Source organism: Perca flavescens, chromosome 16 (genome assembly GCF_004354835.1).
Source record: "Perca flavescens isolate YP-PL-M2 chromosome 16, PFLA_1.0, whole genome shotgun sequence".
NCBI classification, from domain to species: domain Eukaryota; kingdom Metazoa; phylum Chordata; class Actinopteri; order Perciformes; family Percidae; genus Perca; species Perca flavescens.
This window is the reverse complement of record NC_041346.1, coordinates 13676686-13695068: the sequence shown is the minus strand read 5'-3', so window position 1 is coordinate 13695068 and position 18383 is coordinate 13676686. Positions and strand designations below refer to the sequence as shown.

The 18383-nt window shown below is 41.1% G+C and overlaps 1 protein-coding gene across 2 annotated transcripts in view; it reads left to right on the top strand.

The window, feature by feature from the left end:
* LOC114570638 (low-density lipoprotein receptor-related protein 2) overlaps positions 1-18046 on the top strand; it is a 28746-nt gene extending 10700 nt beyond the window's left edge. The window contains exons 15-46 of one of the 2 annotated variants that reach the window (XM_028601029.1): positions 225-371; positions 524-772; positions 960-1181; positions 1307-1555; positions 1847-1993; positions 2165-2413; positions 2698-2844; positions 3016-3282; positions 3507-3722; positions 3983-4165; positions 4418-4540; positions 4902-5069; positions 5478-5693; positions 5794-6023; positions 6231-6360; positions 6776-6969; positions 7922-8108; positions 8888-9100; positions 9243-9426; positions 9560-9761; positions 9890-10054; positions 10309-10554; positions 10728-10955; positions 11312-11446; positions 11961-12162; positions 12271-12396; positions 12762-12869; positions 14081-14317; positions 16566-16842; positions 17079-17181; positions 17776-17822; positions 17917-18046. In XM_028601029.1, the coding sequence (XP_028456830.1) occupies positions 225-371; positions 524-772; positions 960-1181; positions 1307-1555; positions 1847-1993; positions 2165-2413; positions 2698-2844; positions 3016-3282; positions 3507-3722; positions 3983-4165; positions 4418-4540; positions 4902-5069; positions 5478-5693; positions 5794-6023; positions 6231-6360; positions 6776-6969; positions 7922-8108; positions 8888-9100; positions 9243-9426; positions 9560-9761; positions 9890-10054; positions 10309-10554; positions 10728-10955; positions 11312-11446; positions 11961-12162; positions 12271-12396; positions 12762-12869; positions 14081-14317; positions 16566-16842; positions 17079-17181; positions 17776-17822; positions 17917-17974 (5855 nt within the window). In that variant the 3' untranslated portion in view covers positions 17975-18046. The remainder of the gene's footprint in view (positions 1-224; positions 372-523; positions 773-959; positions 1182-1306; positions 1556-1846; positions 1994-2164; positions 2414-2697; positions 2845-3015; positions 3283-3506; positions 3723-3982; positions 4166-4417; positions 4541-4901; positions 5070-5477; positions 5694-5793; positions 6024-6230; positions 6361-6775; positions 6970-7921; positions 8109-8887; positions 9101-9242; positions 9427-9559; positions 9762-9889; positions 10055-10308; positions 10555-10727; positions 10956-11311; positions 11447-11960; positions 12163-12270; positions 12397-12761; positions 12870-14080; positions 14318-16565; positions 16843-17078; positions 17182-17775; positions 17823-17916) is intronic. The other variant, XM_028601030.1, reaches the window with a different exon arrangement.
* The last annotated feature ends 337 nt before the right edge of the window (positions 18047-18383 follow it).

Here is an 18383-nt window from a genome sequence, read left to right as displayed (position 1 = left end):
ATTTTCGGTTAATCTGTGGTGATTATGGCTCATGTTCGCGGTTTACAGCATGAGTTTTTAAAAGCATAGAAAAGCTTCTGATTCAGTCAAAAGTGGATCATCATTGGCTTATTGCAATTTGTGGTAGAGGATTCTATATGAAAGCCACAGGTTTTAACTCTGACATACTTAACTTAATTTTCTGTATTCCAATTATAACTTTTTTTCTTTCTTTTTTTTCATAGTGCCCGGGACTCCAGTCTGCAGTGAACCCTCTGTGCTGTGCCGACGCACATCAGTCTGCCTCTCATATGCCCAGCTATGTGATGGTAAAAAGGACTGCCCTGATGGAGATGATGAGGATTTTTGTGTAACCACATGTCCCTCTAAAGGTAAAGTATCAATATAACTAACATATTTGTTGGAATGGGCAATGTACCTCTAAATCTGAGTAGTAAACAAATTCACCACTGAATTGATTGGTAACAGTGGTTTCAAGCTTTTAGAACTTGTAATAATTTTTGGCCTTCTTTTTCAATCTTAGAGGATTTCAAGTGCAAGGACCGTAGGAGTTGTATCTCCAGGAATCTTGTTTGTGACCGCCACCCTCATTGCAAGGATGGCTCAGATGAGGTTGACTGTTCGAGTATAGCCTTACCTGCAGCTCGAACAAATGTCCTGAAGTGTCGCACGGGCTCAAAACCATGTAAAGATGGTTCAGTGTGTGTTTTATACAGCCATGTGTGTGATGGGGAAATGGACTGTCGGGACGGATCAGATGAACAGGGATGTGGTGAGTTTCCCAAGATGTAATATCACTTATTGGAAAAATTTCAGTTACATTGGGAATTAATGATGCAATTGGTTTCTTCTTATGAAGAAAAACATTTGATTAATTGGGCATTTTGTGGCTATGTAATATATTTGAAAAATATCAATTTAACTTAATTTTACAATGTGATTACTACTGTATCTTCAAGATGCCGAAATGACCATGACAACATCAAATCCAAATATTTATCCATTAAACATGGGTGCTACCAAACCTGCTCCGACTGTGCCAGCCTGCACCAGCCCCTCTGTGCTGTGTCCCCGTTCTGCTGCTCACCTATGCATTACTCAGAGCCAGTTTTGCGACGGGCGTGTAGACTGTCCTGATGGCTTTGATGAAGAGAACTGTGTGAATAAATGTCCCTCTAAAAGTAAGTCTTGAAAGTGAAATGTAATGCATTTCCCTGGTCTCAAATGTTTTTGGTTTTTTTAATGGATTATTTTGAAGTGTCCTGGAACTTGGAGTTTAATTTGTTTTTCCATAATTTCCGTCCAGACGACTTCCGCTGCAAAGACCGTCGAAGCTGCGTCTCAAAGAGCCTGGTTTGTGATGGTCGCTCTCACTGCCATGATGGCTCAGATGAGTTTGACTGTTCGAGCGTAGCTCTGCCAGTAGCTCCAGCAAACATCCTGAAGTGTCTCCTAGGCTCCAGACTGTGTCGAGATGGCACGGAATGTGTTCTCTTCAGTCACATTTGTGATGGAAAGAGAGACTGCCTGGATGGATCAGATGAAATAGGATGTGGTGAGTTTTTGGTGAAGTGTTGCTTTTGCAAAGTGGTATAGGTTTGAAGCAAGCAAGTTTTTTTTTTTTTTTTTTTTTTTTTTTGTTGTTGTTGTTGCTATAATCCAGAAATCTTGGACTTTAGGCTTATATTTTGGCAATTCATCCTAATGTAATCATGGCTGTGATTGTTTCAGGAGTTGAAATGTAACTTTTAACTTTTTTTTAACTTGCTGCAAAGATTGCCCTTAACTCTGCTACAGAAAATTTCCACTTAGATGAATCCAATTTACCTGTCACTCCCTTTTACAGAGTCTCTCACCAAACCATCCTGCACCAGGCCTTCATATCTGTGTCCAGATTCTTCTTTATGCATCAACCCAACACTGATTTGTGATGGAAAGGAAGACTGCCCCGATGGATCTGATGAGAATTGCATAGAAAGATGCCCTTATAAAAGTAAGTAGTCCGATTAGGTGCAGTCAAATTTATTATATTTGGTTCTTTGAAGGTAAGTTTCCAACAATTGTGTCACTGACAACTTCAATATCCATTCTGTAAATTGGAAGTATACAAAACCAATCTAATATAATTCCACTCATGTCCTTTGTATTCCTATATCCTCCATAGCGGACTTCCGCTGCAAAGACCGTCGAAGCTGCATCTCAAAGAGCCTGGTTTGTGACGGTCGCGATCATTGCCACGATGGCTCCGATGAGTTTGACTGTTCGAGCGTAGCTCTGCCAGTAGCTCCAGCAAACATCCTGAAGTGTCTCCTAGGCTCCAGACTGTGTCGAGATGGCACGGAATGTGTTCTCTTCAGTCACATTTGTGATGGAAAGAGAGACTGCCTGGATGGATCAGATGAAATAGGATGTGGTGAGTTTTTGGTGAAGTGTTGCTTTTGCAAAGTGGTATAGGTTTGAAGCAAGCAAGTTTTTTTTTTTTTTTTTTTTTTGCTATAATCCAGAAATCTTGGACTTTAGGCTTATATTTTGGCAATTCATCCTAATGTAATCATGGCTGTGATTGTTTCAGGAGTTGAAATGTAACTTTTAACTTTTTTTTTTTTTTTTTTTAGATGCTGCAAAGATTGCCCTTAACTCTGCTACAGAAAATTTCCACTTAGATGAATCCAATTTACCTGTCACTCCCTTTTACAGAGTCTCTCACCAAACCATCCTGCACCAGGCCTTCATATCTGTGTCCAGATTCTTCTTTATGCATCAACCCAGCACTGATTTGTGATGGAAAGGAAGACTGCCCCGATGGATCTGATGAGAATTGCATAGAAAGATGCCCTTATAAAAGTAAGTAGTCGGATTAGGTGCAGTCAAATTTATTATATTTGGTTCTTTGAAGGTAAGTTTCCAACAATTGTGTCACTGACAACTTCAATAACCATTCTGTAAATTGGAAGTATACAGAACCAATCTAATACAATTCCACTCATGTCCTTTGTATTCCTATATCCTCCATAGCGGACTTCCGCTGCAAAGACCGTCGAAGCTGCATCTCAAAGAGCCTGGTTTGTGACGGTCGCGATCATTGCCACGATGGCTCCGATGAGGTCGACTGTCTGAGTGTAGCTTCATCTGCATCTCAAACAAACATCCTGATGTGTCGCATGGGCTCAGAACCATGTATTGATGGAAAAGAGTGTGTTTTATTAAGCCACCTTTGTGATGGAGAGAGAGACTGTATGGATGGATCTGATGAACAGGGATGCTCAGAAACCTGCAAAAAAGGTTTTCACTTTACATTTTTTAAGTTTAATTAAATCTGATAAACGCAGAGAAAATGCTATCTTATTTAAACAAACTTCACTAAACTACTCTACATTTTATTGCTGCAAGAAGAAATGGAAGGGGAGCACAATAGACGGACTACTGAACACTCTGTACTATAGATAAGCACTTTGAAGTTTAGCTATAATGCTGTTTAATTCAAACATATTTGTACTCCACCCTAGGAGAGTTTCAGTGCTCCCATGGGAAAATGTGCATCCCTGAGGCTGAGGTGTGTGATGGCAAGTCACAGTGTCGGGACCAGTCTGATGAACTGGACTGCTGGGAACAAACAAAGAGCTGCGAGCATCGCTGCATCGACGGCAATCGCTGCATCCCAATGAAATTCCTGTGCGATGGAGAGAGAGACTGCCTGAATGGCACGGATGAGGTGGGCTGCGGTAAGTCTTCAGATCCAGTTTTCAAATATTGATCCACTGGTGGTGATGCAAATGTGTTCCTACGACCAAAAAAACTGAAAGCTGTGTTTCTGAGTAAATGTTAATCGATGGGAATGGTAACTTATTGGCACAAATTGAATACAAACGTTACTTTTATATGCATGTGTACCTTTTTAGTTCAGGCTTACTTTCAGGTTAACTAGCCAACAATCCTGCCAGTGAGTGCTACAACTTATAACACTTCATTTTGTCTTTTTCAGACACCGTTACTGCTGCAACAACGGAGTCTCCTCTTCGCACTCCTGTATCAACTTGCATCACTCCTTCAGTTCTCTGTCCAGGTTCATCACTGTGTATCTCTGAAAATCAGCTGTGTGACGGACAAAGAGACTGCCCTGATGGATTTGATGAAAATAACTGTATAGCCCAATGCAAAAACCCAGGTATGTCTGAGTCCAGCAACAGTCATGAGGCAAAGATAGCAATAGTTTAGGCAAACATGATGCTTGCTGTGCAATAGTTTTAAAGAAAGTGTTCAAAGTACTCTAGTTTAAATCAGACTGTAAAAATAAGGTTTGAATTATCTTTCACAATGAAGATACTTCTTAGTGGGTGGCTTTGAAATGGCAATTTTAAACCTCCACTGGTATATTGACTCCACCCTGCTCTTCAAATTGACTTTGTCTGCACATCAGACGACTTCTTATGCAGCGACCGGAGGGTGTGCGTCTCCAAGATGGAAGTGTGTGACGGTCGTGCCCACTGTCCCGATGGCTCAGATGAGACGCAGTGTCAATCGGCAGATCCTACTGCTCCCCGTAAGTCAACAAAAACACCTTATATGTAAAAGCAGTAGATGGTCTTCATGACAACTGCCCAGAATACCACAGCAATTGCCTTCCCAGTCATAGCAACCAGCTTGCAACCACCTACAGCAGTTGCATAATCAACTTACCCAAACACAGGTAAACTATCACCCTAACAGCACTCATGGTAACCACTTACCTCAGCAAAAATTAGGTCCAAACTAACCACTCAATTTGGATCAGCTAGCAAGCTCACATGACTTGTATAGTTGTTAATAGAAGTCCCTGACTTGACGGTTTCTTTGCCCAGCTCTCAAAACCTTATCTGGGTGTCTTCATAACTCATAAATGCATAACTTTCTCTCTGCACAAGCCTCCAGCAATGTTCCCGATGCCAGATCAGCCCCACTGAGGTGCCGCAAAGGTTTCAAGCCATGTAAAGATGGCTTGGAGTGTGTTATGTACAGCCATCTGTGTGATGGAGAGAGGGACTGCCAGGATGGATCGGATGAAGAGGGATGCTCCGCTCAGTGCAAAGCAGGTTTGTTATATAAAACGAGCTGAAAAGCACCTTAAAGCAATGAACTGTTTTTAGTTGCATGGAAAATGTCCACATAGTCACGCATAATGTTAAGGGACTGTTCGTCCATCTGTTTCTAGTATGGTCGAAGCAACACCATAAACTTCATATTCATACTTTTTTTGTCATGTTTCGAAAAACATGTTTATCTAATGGCCTGTACTGTGATTTATGGTTAGTGAGGTTTTGAGTCTCTCAGAAATGGATTTTTAAATTGAATTCCTTTTTAGTTCACAGCTAGATTTGATCAGAAAACTGGGGTGTTTAGAACAGGAAATCAAAGTGTTTGATCACATCACTCCGTAATACACTTAAAAATGTAATGTTCTTAATGTAATTGTCTTTGGAGCATTCTCTTCTATTCCCCAGATGAGTTCCAGTGTACTCACGGGAATAGATGCATCCCACCGGAGAAGGTGTGTGACGGACAGTACGACTGTCAAGACCGATCTGATGAAATGGACTTTTCAAATCTAATTGAGGGCTGCCATCAGCGCTGTGATAACAACACTCGCTGTATACCACAGACCTTCCTGTGTGATGGCGAGAGAGACTGTGCTGATGGGTCAGATGAAGAAAAATGTGGTAGGTGGTGATGGAGATTTAGAAAACTTGGTTCAAACTAACTATCTTATGTAAAATATTTGTAAGATGAAAGTAAAACATTTCGGTTTGCTTTTTCCAGGTTTGGTGGCCTGTGCGATTAACCAGTATCGCTGTCTTAGCGGTCAGTGTGTGTCTGAGGCCATGAGATGTGATGGATATGCTGACTGCAGTGACCACTCTGATGAGGTGCGTTGCACCAGACCCCCACGCTGCCCGACACAGCTCCAATGCCCGAACAGCCACGTTTGCCTGCAGAAAGAGTGGCTCTGTGACGGCGAAGACGACTGCAAAGACGGGTCAGACGAGAAAGTAAGGCACTACCGTTGGAGTGTGGTGAAGTAAATCTGTATTGAATAGAGGCAAGATTTGAGGGAGATTTTCCTTTCTTCTCGAGCGTTCATCTTTATTTATTTTTCTCATACGGGAGCTTTGCTTAGCATACAAGAGGATAAAGAAATGCTTTTTTTGAGTGAGGTTGGAAAGTAGTGGTTGAAACTTGGTCTTATTTGTATCCAGAACTGCATGTCATCAACGGCGAAGTGCAGGGAATACCAGTGGCAGTGTGGAGACAGCAGTCAATGCATCCCTCGGTCATGGAGGTGTGACGGGAAGAAGGACTGCCACAACGGCATGGATGAGGACAAATGTGAGCATGTTTATCCTCCATCTATTCACAGCTGCTTTGCTCCTGACTTAATCTGATTCAGACACTTTATGTCCTACATCATTGGGTGCATTCAGCCCTTTTTGGACAGGATTAATACACGGATAATCTCATTGTTTTCAAAATGACTGAGATGAAATGCCCAATAAAGTGACTCAATTATAACCCCCTATAGCCTATTTAGGTATAAAGGATCTACTCAGTTTGAAACTAAATTGAGGTGTACTCTTTGGTACTTATGGAAAAGATCCCCTATTCTATTTCAATATCATCTCAATAGGGCTTCAGTGAGCATAAGATCGGTTTTTTTTTTTTTTTTTCCCGGAGGGTTAAAAATCTACATATGAGGGGAAATGCTATCCAATTGTATTTTAATCACATGCATCGGCTTTCACAGGCAGCCAGAGAAAATGCCCCTCTCACCTTTACCAGTGTGGCAGCGGAGAGTGTGTGGACCCTCGCCTGGTGTGTAACCGCTTCACCAACTGTGCCGATAGTTCAGATGAGGGCGAGGGATGTGCTCGACGAAACTGCTCCAGCCCATCAGCTCCTCGGTGTGAGCACCACTGTGTCAGCACCCCAAACGAAGCCGTAAGTACAGAACAGATGATGGGCCCTATCTTGCACCCGGCGCAGCGCAAAGCCTGACTCAAATGTGAATTTCCCGTCCAGCGCCCACGTTGTTTAAATAGTAAATGCACCTGCGCCCATGGGTGTGCTGGTCTTACAGGGAGGTGTGTTCAAGTGATTTCTTGGCATATTGCTGTCTTGAGGCAGCGGGAAGTGATCGTGCCATTGACTATCAAAAACCTGGTCTAAAGTCAATAGCGCAGCATTTCACGCCCTAAACATACCTGCGCCATGCTCTTCATGCCATGCGCTTAAATGGTTAAAATAGGGCCCGATGTGTGGTTGTTTTTGTCCAGAGCTGTTGGCACTGCTTTGTCCCTGCTTTATCCTCAGCTTTCATGGAATGGCAAGCAAGATACTATTGGCACAAATTATCTGCCCTTCAATAGATGATTTAGATTCCCTTCATTTGGGCAAGGCAGCTTTTTTTTTTTTTTTTATAAAGCTGCTCTAGTTTTAACTATATAGCAGCTTAACAAATGTAATTTAAACTCAACAGGCTAAAATATTGTTTTATATCAGTTTATCCTGTTGCCAAGCAATTGGTGTGCTGCTAACAGATCTGAATCCAGTGGATATTATGGGACATGTACTTGTACAACAGTTTGTGTTCTTGTTTCGAGGTCTTTTTTTTTTTTTTTTTTTTTTTAGGTGTACTGTGTATGTGTAAGTGTTATGCTAACTTGTGTAAATTTTTTTGAATGGAACTGCCGAAGGATGCAAATTCATTAAATTACTGACTGTAAACTTGTACGGTGTTTATGAAGTTAATGGGTCATATTTCATCATCCTGCCACAGCTAGAGAACTGGATAACGTAACAAGGTTTTTTTTTTTTTTTTTTTTTTTTTTTTATAACTATTTGCATAAATGGCTCACCAAAACTCTATTTTTTTTTTTCCTCATTTTTGCAGAGGTGTTACTGTGCTGAAGGTTTTAGACTACAGTCCAGTGGTGTGTCTTGTGTGGACATTGACGAGTGCAATGCAGTGCCACATGATGTATGCAAACACACCTGCCTGAACAGCCGTGGGTCCTACGTCTGTCAATGCCTTCCTGGCTTCTACCTGGAGCCTGACAAAAAAAGCTGCAAGACCAAAGGTACTAGGTCTAGACAAGGGGTCCTTCTCACTTCGCTTAAATTGCATCCCCAGTTCCTCCACTTGCCTCCCTCCCCAGTCTGTCCCACCTTTCAGCTGCATGGCTTCTGGGAAGGCTGCTCGCGTGTATCCTCTGTATTCCTTCCTCAATGCTCGGTCCTCAGGGTGGAAATAATGGCTTTGAGACAGCCTTCACGGAGGAGGGACAGAACAACTTCTGGTTCAGCCGAGGACCTATCAAATAAGGGACATAAGATGTACCCACAGTCAAGTTGCCTTCTTACGGAAAGTGAATGCAATGCTTTTTAGCAGCTGATTGTTAAACCTTGGATGTTTCAGCGATCAAAATTTTCACTATGGTACACTACCTATATTAAGAAAGTTCATTTTACAATCATAGCATATTAAATCAGGCTAAATCCAATGGCAGCCCTTGGGTAGTAAATCAGTCTTACCCTATACCATGGAGTGACTTAAGAATTTCCATGATGGTTTTGGATATGACCCTTTGTGCCAGTGGCTGTCAGTAAGTGATTTCCATGATTGCTGCAAACCAATCATCTGCATCTTTGGAGGAAAAAAAAAGTACTTTTATAGATTAGTTCATGTTTGTCGGACCAAATGCAGGAGAATGTATACTTCAGAAATGGGTAAAGGGTTTTAAATTTGTTTTTTTTTGTACAAAATCTTTCATCTTCAGTTTTTGTGCTGTAATAATGGCCTATGTAATTCCCTCTAGAGAAGAGAGGAAAAATTCACTGGTCCTGTTTCCATCTCCAGATGAGCCTTTGCTCTTGGCGTCCGTGCAGTCAGAGCTTTTACTACTGGGAGTCCATAGCGGCACCTTGCGTCTTCTGTCCTCTGCCAATCGACCAGTCTTCTCGCTGGATTATCACTGGGCTAAACAGAGAGTTTACTGGCTGAGCCCCGACTACCAGAGCATCCGTTGGGCTGACATGAAAAACTCAGACAGCAAAGGGACACTCATCAAAGGTAAGTCTGTCTCAGGAACTCTACAGTTTTTGTAACATGGTGTTGTCTGGAACCTCAAGAAAATTATAAACTAAATGGAATGAATGCATTTAAGCCATCAAGCTAAATTATTTGGAGTTTAGAAAGTGAAATGTCATTATAGGAGTGAAGTCAGATTTCATTGCGGTGGACTGGATTGGTAAGAACCTGTACTGGGTGGATGGACTGGTGGGCCAGATTCTGACTGTGAAGCTCAGCGACAACGCAGTGAGATCTCAGGACTACACTGTGGTCCTGGGTGAAGATCTGGAGCAGCCAAGCTCATTGGTTCTGCTGCCACACATTGGGTAAGGTGCTGTAATGCCTAAAAACAACTAGAGAAACTGATTTTTTTTTTTTTTTTTTTTTTTTTTTTAAAACCTGTTTATTCCTAAATCTTAGGTTTCATTATTGCATGCATTGTATAATCAACATTCTCAGGATGATGCTTTGGTCAGAGATCGGCAGCACCCCTCAGATCGAGCAGTCTGGGATGGATGGTTCAAAGAGGAAGGTGGTGGTAAGCAGAGGCCTGAGCTGGCCAGTCAGTCTTTCCTATGACCTCCTGGGTGACAGGGTGTACTGGGCCGATGAGAAGCTGCGCTGCATTGGCTCGGCCTCTCTGGATGGCGACAATGTTAAGGTAAACGCGATCGGCTTATGGAAACAAATTTGACTGACTCGCATAGGGTTACATAGGGGTTACATAAAGTGATGATTTTGTCATGTTGTTGACTGTAAGCGGTAATGGTCATAGTCTTTTCTCACTAGATCCTCCAGTTAGCTGAAACCCCAAGCCCTTTCTCTGTGGCGGTCTTCAATGACAAAGTCTTCTGGTCTGACACTAAAAGAAGAACTATCCGCTCTGCTGACAAGAACACCGGCAAAGACCAAAAGGTTCTTCTTAAGAGACCAGGGCAGCCATTTGGACTGAAAGTGAGTAACTCCTAATGCTGTGGTTGTAACTCCTGGAGAGCTTAATTATTTTTTTAATTTACATTACATATTTATATTATGAATGCATCACTGTTGGCTGTATCCATGACAATCTAAGAAGTTAACTGGTTTCAGAATACAACTTTTCATTTCAGTATTTCATACTTTCAACTAAATGGCAGTTTTTGGGCAGAAAGCCTATAGTATTAAGTCACAGCTATGAGCCTTGATCCATACGTTTCCTCTCTCCCCAGCTGATGCATACCTTTTCCCAGCCAGCCATATCCAGTCCCTGTGACCAGCTACACTGCTCCCACCTCTGCCTCTTGGCCCCTGCGATGAGAAGCAAGTCTGGAGCACTGGGGTCTCAAGCTGTGAGCGGGCCTACGGCAGTTTGCCGATGCCCAAAGGGCCTGCTTCTTTCCAAGGACAAGATTACCTGCTCTCTGCCTGTGGATTCAACGTTCATCCTGCTTTTGTCTCGTACCACAGTCTATCAGGTGAATGGTCTTATTAGATGTAAAGACCAGATAACCTGCAGGCCTTTATTCCATACTCCTGAAAAACAAATTTGAGAAATTTAAGTTCTCCTTTCTTGTTGGTGGCTTTTTTTCTTTATTCTCCTGCTTACACTCATTTCCTCTTTTTAACCCAAATCTCCCATTACTTGTAGATTCACTTGTACTCCATGCGTCATGAAGGTGTCTCTCTAAAGAAAATGCCAGGCAGTCGAGCTTTAGCCCTACCTGGGGTAACTGAGGCTTCGGGACTGGACGTGTCCATCCGGGGGCTTTCTTTATATGTGGCTGATGCAGGACAAGGATCTGTGGATGTGCTGAAACTGAGCGGCTCCAAGTTGAGACAGGGACTTACACCCTCTGGACAAATCCTAAAGCTCAGGGTAGGCATCATTGGCTTTTAAAAGGAAACTGCAATTTCTTAAGTCTTGTCAAAAGTATTTTAAGGCCATAAATAGTTTGTTTACGCATGTTTCAGGCTTTTTGTCATACGTTTATGATGGAAGCCAGATATAAAATAAGTTTAATTTGCTCTGTTCACTCAAGCATATGCCTTTTTTAGTATTTGAAAGACCTTAAATGTATTTCAGGTAGGGAGTATGGGATGGTGTAAATCAGTTTGAAAGTTTTATTTTTGAATGAGAGTCCTTGCACTTGACATTTCAGGTTGTTCACAACCTGAACTGCCACTCCCTGGTGAAATGTTACATCTGCAAACTAAACTTCTCTGTCCCACAAGGATGACTTGGTCACAGCTCTGGCGGTTGACTGGGTGACTTCCAGCCTCTACTGGAGCAGCATCGCAAGGCCTGATCTCCATGTGATGTCCCGCCATGATGGCTACACCACCTCACTGCTGCAGGGATCGCTGAAGGTGGAGGAGGCTCAGTTTTACTGCTCACTAATCTTCTTTACCTCTGACATTCACACTCTTCCACTTTGGTACAGGGATGCCATCTTGTGAGGTTGTGCACGGTTTACCCGTGCCTGTGTTTTTCTTCCCTTCTCCATACTATAATACAACTATACCAGCTGCTATTACAAAACAACAAAAAGATGTATTGGATGTTTATCACCCAATATGGTTCATTGATGATCGTATTGGTGGCAAAAAAACATGATTGGGGCATTCCTTAATGATTGCAGACCAATTAGTCAGCAAATGTTTGCATGTACCCTGGCTTCACAAATGCAGCATATCCTTGTGTCTGCCTCTAACAAAATTCCAAGTATTGTACAGTTACTTTAGGTATTCATTCTACTGATTTTCTCAGTAGCTTTTATAGTAGGTTACCTTGACTTAGTGTCCTCTTTAGTGTTTGTTGTATAAATGCCAGAAAATCCTGGACCTCTGATAAACTAGCCCAGGTCTTGTTTGTCCTTTTCAGGGCACTACATCCATTGCACTGCATCCCCCCTCTGGACGACTTTGCTACACAGCAATAGTCATGGCAGGAGGGAAGAACCAGATAGAGGTGAACTGCGCCTGGATGGATGGCCGTAACAAAGTAGTGCTGTGGAGGAAGTCGAGCGTCCCCACCTCACTGGTCTTTTCCAATCAAGGAACTATGATATACTGGGCTGACACAGGTTAAGAGTTAAAAAGAATCTCAAACACTTGATGAATTACTAAGAGCATATTTTGCTGGCTTGTTCTGCGTGCCTGTGTTTACCTGTCTGGTTACTCTTTTTCTCCAGGTGAAGGTGTTATCAGCTCTATTTCAGTGGATGGAACAGGATATAAACAGTACAACACAGGGCCAGGTCTGCTAATCTCCTTAACACATACTGAGAACATCCTCCTCTGGGTCACCCTGGACAATGGTAAGGATGGAAGCATAGAAGTCTACTTTAAATGCAAAGTAGACGTTCATCCTGCTTTTGTCTCGTACCACAGTCTATCAGGTGAATGGTCTTATTAGATGTAAAGACCAGATAACCTGCAGGCCTTTATTCCATACTCCTGGAATAAAGGCCTCCCCCCCCAGCCCCAGTCAACCACTTCTCTGCAATCTGTACTCTTCTACATCCTTAAACATTCACTTGTAATCACAGCACCTTTTCTCCTCATCAAACCGGTTTCTTTCAGGTCTTTATTCAGTCTGACTAATGAACATATGTTTTCTGCATTGTAAAAACGAAGTAGTTTTTCATGTTTGACAGGTTTCTTTTGTTTCCAATTTGTGTAGATGTAACCAAACTGTGGTTCAGTGACGGTCTCCAGCCTAACAAACTGTGGTTTGAGACAAAAACCAGCGTGGTGGAAGTCAAAGCCTACAGCAACGACAGTCAGTCTGGTAGGTGTCCATCAAGCTTTAGCACATCAGTTTGAGTAAAAAGACAATGACTTGGTCAACAGTTACAATTTGAAACAGGGAGGCATGCAGAGTAGTCAGTAAATAATAGGGGTGCATGATTCAGAAAATGTCACAATTCAAAATCAATTTGATTCTCTATTTTAAAAAACTATTCACAGTATGTAAATGTAGTTACTTTTCCTATGTGATTGCAGTACACCTACAATTAAAGAAAAGAAAACAGTAAAAATAGCTTTCAGGCAGGTAACTGGTGAAAGGAAACCTGCACGGTTGACTAGGAAGCTTTGACGAGCAGATTTGCAGACAGGTGATCTCAACAGAAATTGCACCAATAAGGAAGACTTTGATGGCCACTAGATGTCAGGTTAAGCAAGATGGGCTGTAGAGAATTCCAGCACAAACTGAGGATGCAAAGAGTCTGAAGAGGGAAACGGAGCAGGTATCACTGACTCAAATAAAGCAATAAGACCTCAAGATAAATATTCTGTAGTATGAAATGACATAAACTAAAATAACTCTTTAAATTGCCAAGGGGGATGAAAACATGACAGTTTTCCACCATTTTTTTCCTTGTGTAGAATTTAAAAAAATTAAAATACTTTGCATTTTCTGACAGTTTCTGAATGTAGGAAGCAGAAAAAAATTGTTATCAAACACTGAGGGCAGCATGAAAAGACTTGCTTAGGCTCAGTTTGAGTTGAATAGATGTCGGTGATGTGATACCTGCAGAAAGATGGGGCTTGGCAAGCTGTGTGAGATCCCATCTGTTACTGTGTGTGCAGCAGTAGAAAAACATTATGCTTAATACGCTCAACACACAATTGGACACTCCCCAAATGAGAGTGATTAACAGAAATGTGTCTTTACATCATTTTACACAAACTCCATGAAGATGAGCAACCAATAGTGGAAGTTAAAAAACAAATGCTCTTAACCCTTTTGAGACCTGTGAAATACCAAAAACGCTTAATAAAATGGTTACTAACATGATTCATTAATTTGAAATTCAATGGACCACTATATAATTTGAAGGCTCTTCCCATCCACTTTAAATTATACCTTAAATCATTTAGATGAAAGTGTTTTTGCTCATGCATTGTGTGAAAAACTGTCCCTTTTTGATTTCCTACCAGAGACAGTAATGGTTTTATGGTACTTAATTTGCAAATCATTTCACCCATTTTCTCCAGGAACTAATAGCTGCTCCAACAACAACGGTGGATGTGTCCATCTGTGCCTGCCCTATCCGGGAGGTCGCACGTGTAAATGTGGCAGGGGTTTCTACGCCATTGATGCTGCCTCCTGTGCCCCGCTCTCAAACTGTCCCACTGGGGAAGAATCGTGCTTTGACGGTAGCAAGTGTATCAGCAGCAGCAAATTCTGTGACGGACCCGTGGACTGTCCAGACCAGTCAGATGAACAGGACTGTGAGTTGTCATCCAAATCTTCAAATGTTTAACTCTGTAAAAGGAACTGCCAGGGTAGATGAGGGAACATCATCAAAATCCCATTAGAATCGGTCATGTTGATTTACATTGATCTCCTCAGTAAATTACCAACTTTGTTTAGTTAAACTCAGCATTAAGTTCATTTTATTTTTTTACAAACTACAGCAATTTCAATCCCACCCAGAATAATGAATGAATTGAGGATGACTGTTATTAATTATATTGTGATGATGCATATTTTTAAATCTGAGCTTTTAGATCTACCTGTAAGGTAGTTTGGTTTTGTCTGTGCAAAGGTTGGAAGAAAAAAATATTTAACTACTGTACATAACAAGGAGGAAAAAATGATCATATGAAGTACTTTAAATTAACTTTCCAAATTAGCCAGATGCTCAAAGTCATGGAGGCTTAAAATAGTTCTGAACATAGCATGTTCTTAAGAACTATATTGCCTGTGAGAAAGTTAAAGTTCACCATTTTGCAAGGTATGTTTATTCATTTTAGCATAAAGGCTGGAAACGGCCAAGTAAAGCTTATTTATATAGCACTTATCATGGACAGTCACTAGGTGCTTCACAGTTGAAGTGGGAATTTGTCCGAAATAAGGCCCTAAGGCCTGTCAAATCTGACTGATTTATTAATTCCTGCGCCTTCTTTCATCGGACTTGTTTACCAGAACACAAGGATCAATCTGAGACTAAGAGTTCAGTTAAGAAAAGTTTACGGAGTCCAGCATAAAAGTTGGAACACATTTGTGGGTTCACAAACAGTTTGTTTTCCTAGCAACAGACATCAAGTCAGAGACCAGTCCACCAGCGTCTCTGTTCGAATGAACTCTGATCTAAACTCTCCCGGTCTCCTTTCTACTCTCCTCACAGGGGTTTATCTAAACGGTTATCTCACACACACACACACACACACACACACACCTCTGTGTAGTGCAACCTCTAGTCTTTTCATGTTCTTCTGCTTATCGGTCTGGTACACAATGCATTCTTATGCCATAAAAAGGCTTAACCTATAGTTAAAGGCTTAGATTTAACCTATGTCAGACATTTCCTTGAACCAGTTCCTCAATGACTGCACACAGCTAATATTCTACACGGGTCAAATAAATTGGCTCTGTCCAAAGTAACAATATTCACCTACCAGCACCTCTAAAGTTTACTAATAAGACATTATGTATGTTTAATTAGTAGTGGCATATTTGTGTTAATTATAAAAAAAAATTAATTGATTTCATGGATTTAATGAATCTGAATTGAAAACTCACAAACCAATAAAATGATCACACTTCGAAATGATCACACTCCAAATGTCGTAAAACTTAGAGCTGGGATGTGTGCGTTCATGAGCTCATGAACGTGTTTTGCAACACGGTCAAACATTTCAGGTTCCTGGTTTTCTGCAAAATAGAATGTGCTTGTCAATGTGTAACGTGGCTAAATATTTTGCATGAGCCTATGAAATCTAATGTCCTCCACAGCAGAGAATGGCTGGTCATCTAAAGCACTGAACTCCATTTTCTCTGTAATGCCACGTGCTTTGGCACTATCATTTGCCTTTTCAAAGACTGCGGCAACCGATGGTGTTGTGCTAGTTGGAGTTCTTTTAAGGTGTGTGTGTGTGTGTGTGTGTGTGTGTGTGTGTGTGTGTGTGTGTGTTTTTTTTTTTAATATGTACTCTGCATATTGAATTTGTCATGTTTTCAGGTAGTTTATCAAACCTGACATGGAAAAGTTCTTTGGCACCATACCCCCTCTTGAAATGTACAAACACTGCAGATCGCAAATTTGATGTCCTTATCAGAAACTAAAAGTAATTCCACACCGCTGACATGATTAGCCTTGGCTGGGTAGCACCATGATAACTTCTAGATCAACTGAGAGGGAAATATGAGCACTGAGGGGTGGAGCGGCATATGCAGTATTTTCAGCTCATTTTCGGCCGTTTTTTCTTTCAGCCAAAAACAAAAATGCCATTTTGTGGTTTTACGGTGTCCTGTGCCGGATTATTTCTTGGCCAGACTCAGTAACTTCCTGAAGTCTCCAATGGCAGCCTCGTGTGTGATCACACGGTGATGACGAGACTTCAGGAGGTTACGATAAGTGTATAATTAAGATGCATGTAGTGTGGGGACATTTTTAGCACACGTTTTGGCAAGTAATGGCAGTAAATTTTTAATAAGATGTCGTATCCTTTTTGCTAACATTGACTTTCTCTTCAGGTCCAAACCCAAACTCTGCATCTTTTGGCAGCAAATCAAACACCGAAAAGAACTCTGTTCTTTCAGTTAAAGACTCTACATCCTGTGATCTCCAACATTGCAACGGTCATGGCAACTGCATCACCGAAGGCAAAGTCACTCGCTGCCAGTGCATGGCTGGTTACAAGGGAGAGTCCTGTCAAGATACAGAAACTGGAAAAAGCCACGTGGCTGTGGTACTTGGTGTCCTCTGCCTCATTGCTGCATTGATGTCTGCTGCTTTTATTTTCGTTAAAAGGTATTGGTGTGTGTTCTTTGCACCCTGACCATTCACTTTGTAATGCATTCAGCCAGATTATTGCGTATTTGCAGCACATTTCACTTTGCAAGTGGACAAACGACTGTCAGTTACTGTGGTGTTTGGTTGGAATTGATTAAGAGACTGACCTCTACACCACTTCAGAAATGTTTTGTGCTGTAACTCTGCGACCTATGTAGAAAACTAACACTTAGCTTTTTAAATCAATTTAACAGGAGAGCCTGGGTGCCCATCAGAAGCAGATCAACTGAGAAAGATACTCTGATGGCCAACATGGGCCTGCCCTTTGAACACTACGTCCTCGATTCGGACTCGGAGGTAAAACCTCAGGCCACTGAGTGTTTGTTTGTATTTGAATTAATGAGCAGAGATGTTTTTGAATTTAAGAATATGAGCCATTAATGTAGCTTATTTGTATACAAAACCACTTACAAATGCCTTAGTTTACTCCCAAACAATTAGTCACCAATATGAGAATCGTATTATAATGGTTTGTGTATACATGCAATTCTTTGAGCGCGAATGTTCATTCTTTGTGTGTATCTTAAAAGTTTGACAATCTTACTTCCAAATTGATTTACAATATCCAATTCCCTTAAATTGCTTTATAAATGTATTTTAAAATAAAAGGCAGTTGAATGTAAGTTTAGAAAAGTCTGTGTAAAACTTAAAGTAGTTGAAAGACTTAAATTGTGGTATTATAGATTTGTTTCCTTGTCTTCACTAACATGATTATCATATAATGTAATTTTATACTAATGACAACAATTTAGCTCACGTTTGTTTGTGCTTAGTGATTTCTACACCTTTTTTATATATCAAGTACATTTTCAGATGGGTCGAATTCCTACATTGGATATAAGATGCTTTCATTAGTTTAGAAATTAAGGGAAAATCTTTTCTTCTCCCCAGGAGCTCGAGTCCCCAGTAGATGTGAAGAACCCACCGCTAGCATTAAAGTTAATACAGCTCAAATAACAAGTTCTGCACTCTGAAATATGCCATTGAGTAAACCCCTGTAAGTTGCTGAAGATTGTTGCATTACATTTTCAGGGTTGGCTTCATGACAACTCTGAAGGCTGCGGACACCACGAGTAATGTGGGTGGATGAATTTCTGTGGTGCTGAATCTAATGGAGATGGTCTTTTGGTGCAATAAAAATGAGATAGAAATGAACCAAAAACTGGGCTCTGCTTGTTTTATTCTCTTGAACGAAGACAACTTGGGGATCTTTTTGTTTACTAAAATACATGCAATCAGCTTTTCAGCTGCCTAGCTTTAATGACTCCAAACAAGTTATGGTTATATTTCAATACATTGGTAATTTATAAATTTTTTTTCTAAATTCTAGCAATTTCATTCTGGTCAATTGGCATGGTATGATATACCTACAGTTCACAGTGAACCAGGATCAACATGTGGAAAGGGCCACTAGTGGGGATTTGTTACAGTAGGCTATAAATGGCAAACCGTTTCAATTCAGTTTATCAATGTTCTACAGAGTGTATGTTTACTAGGAA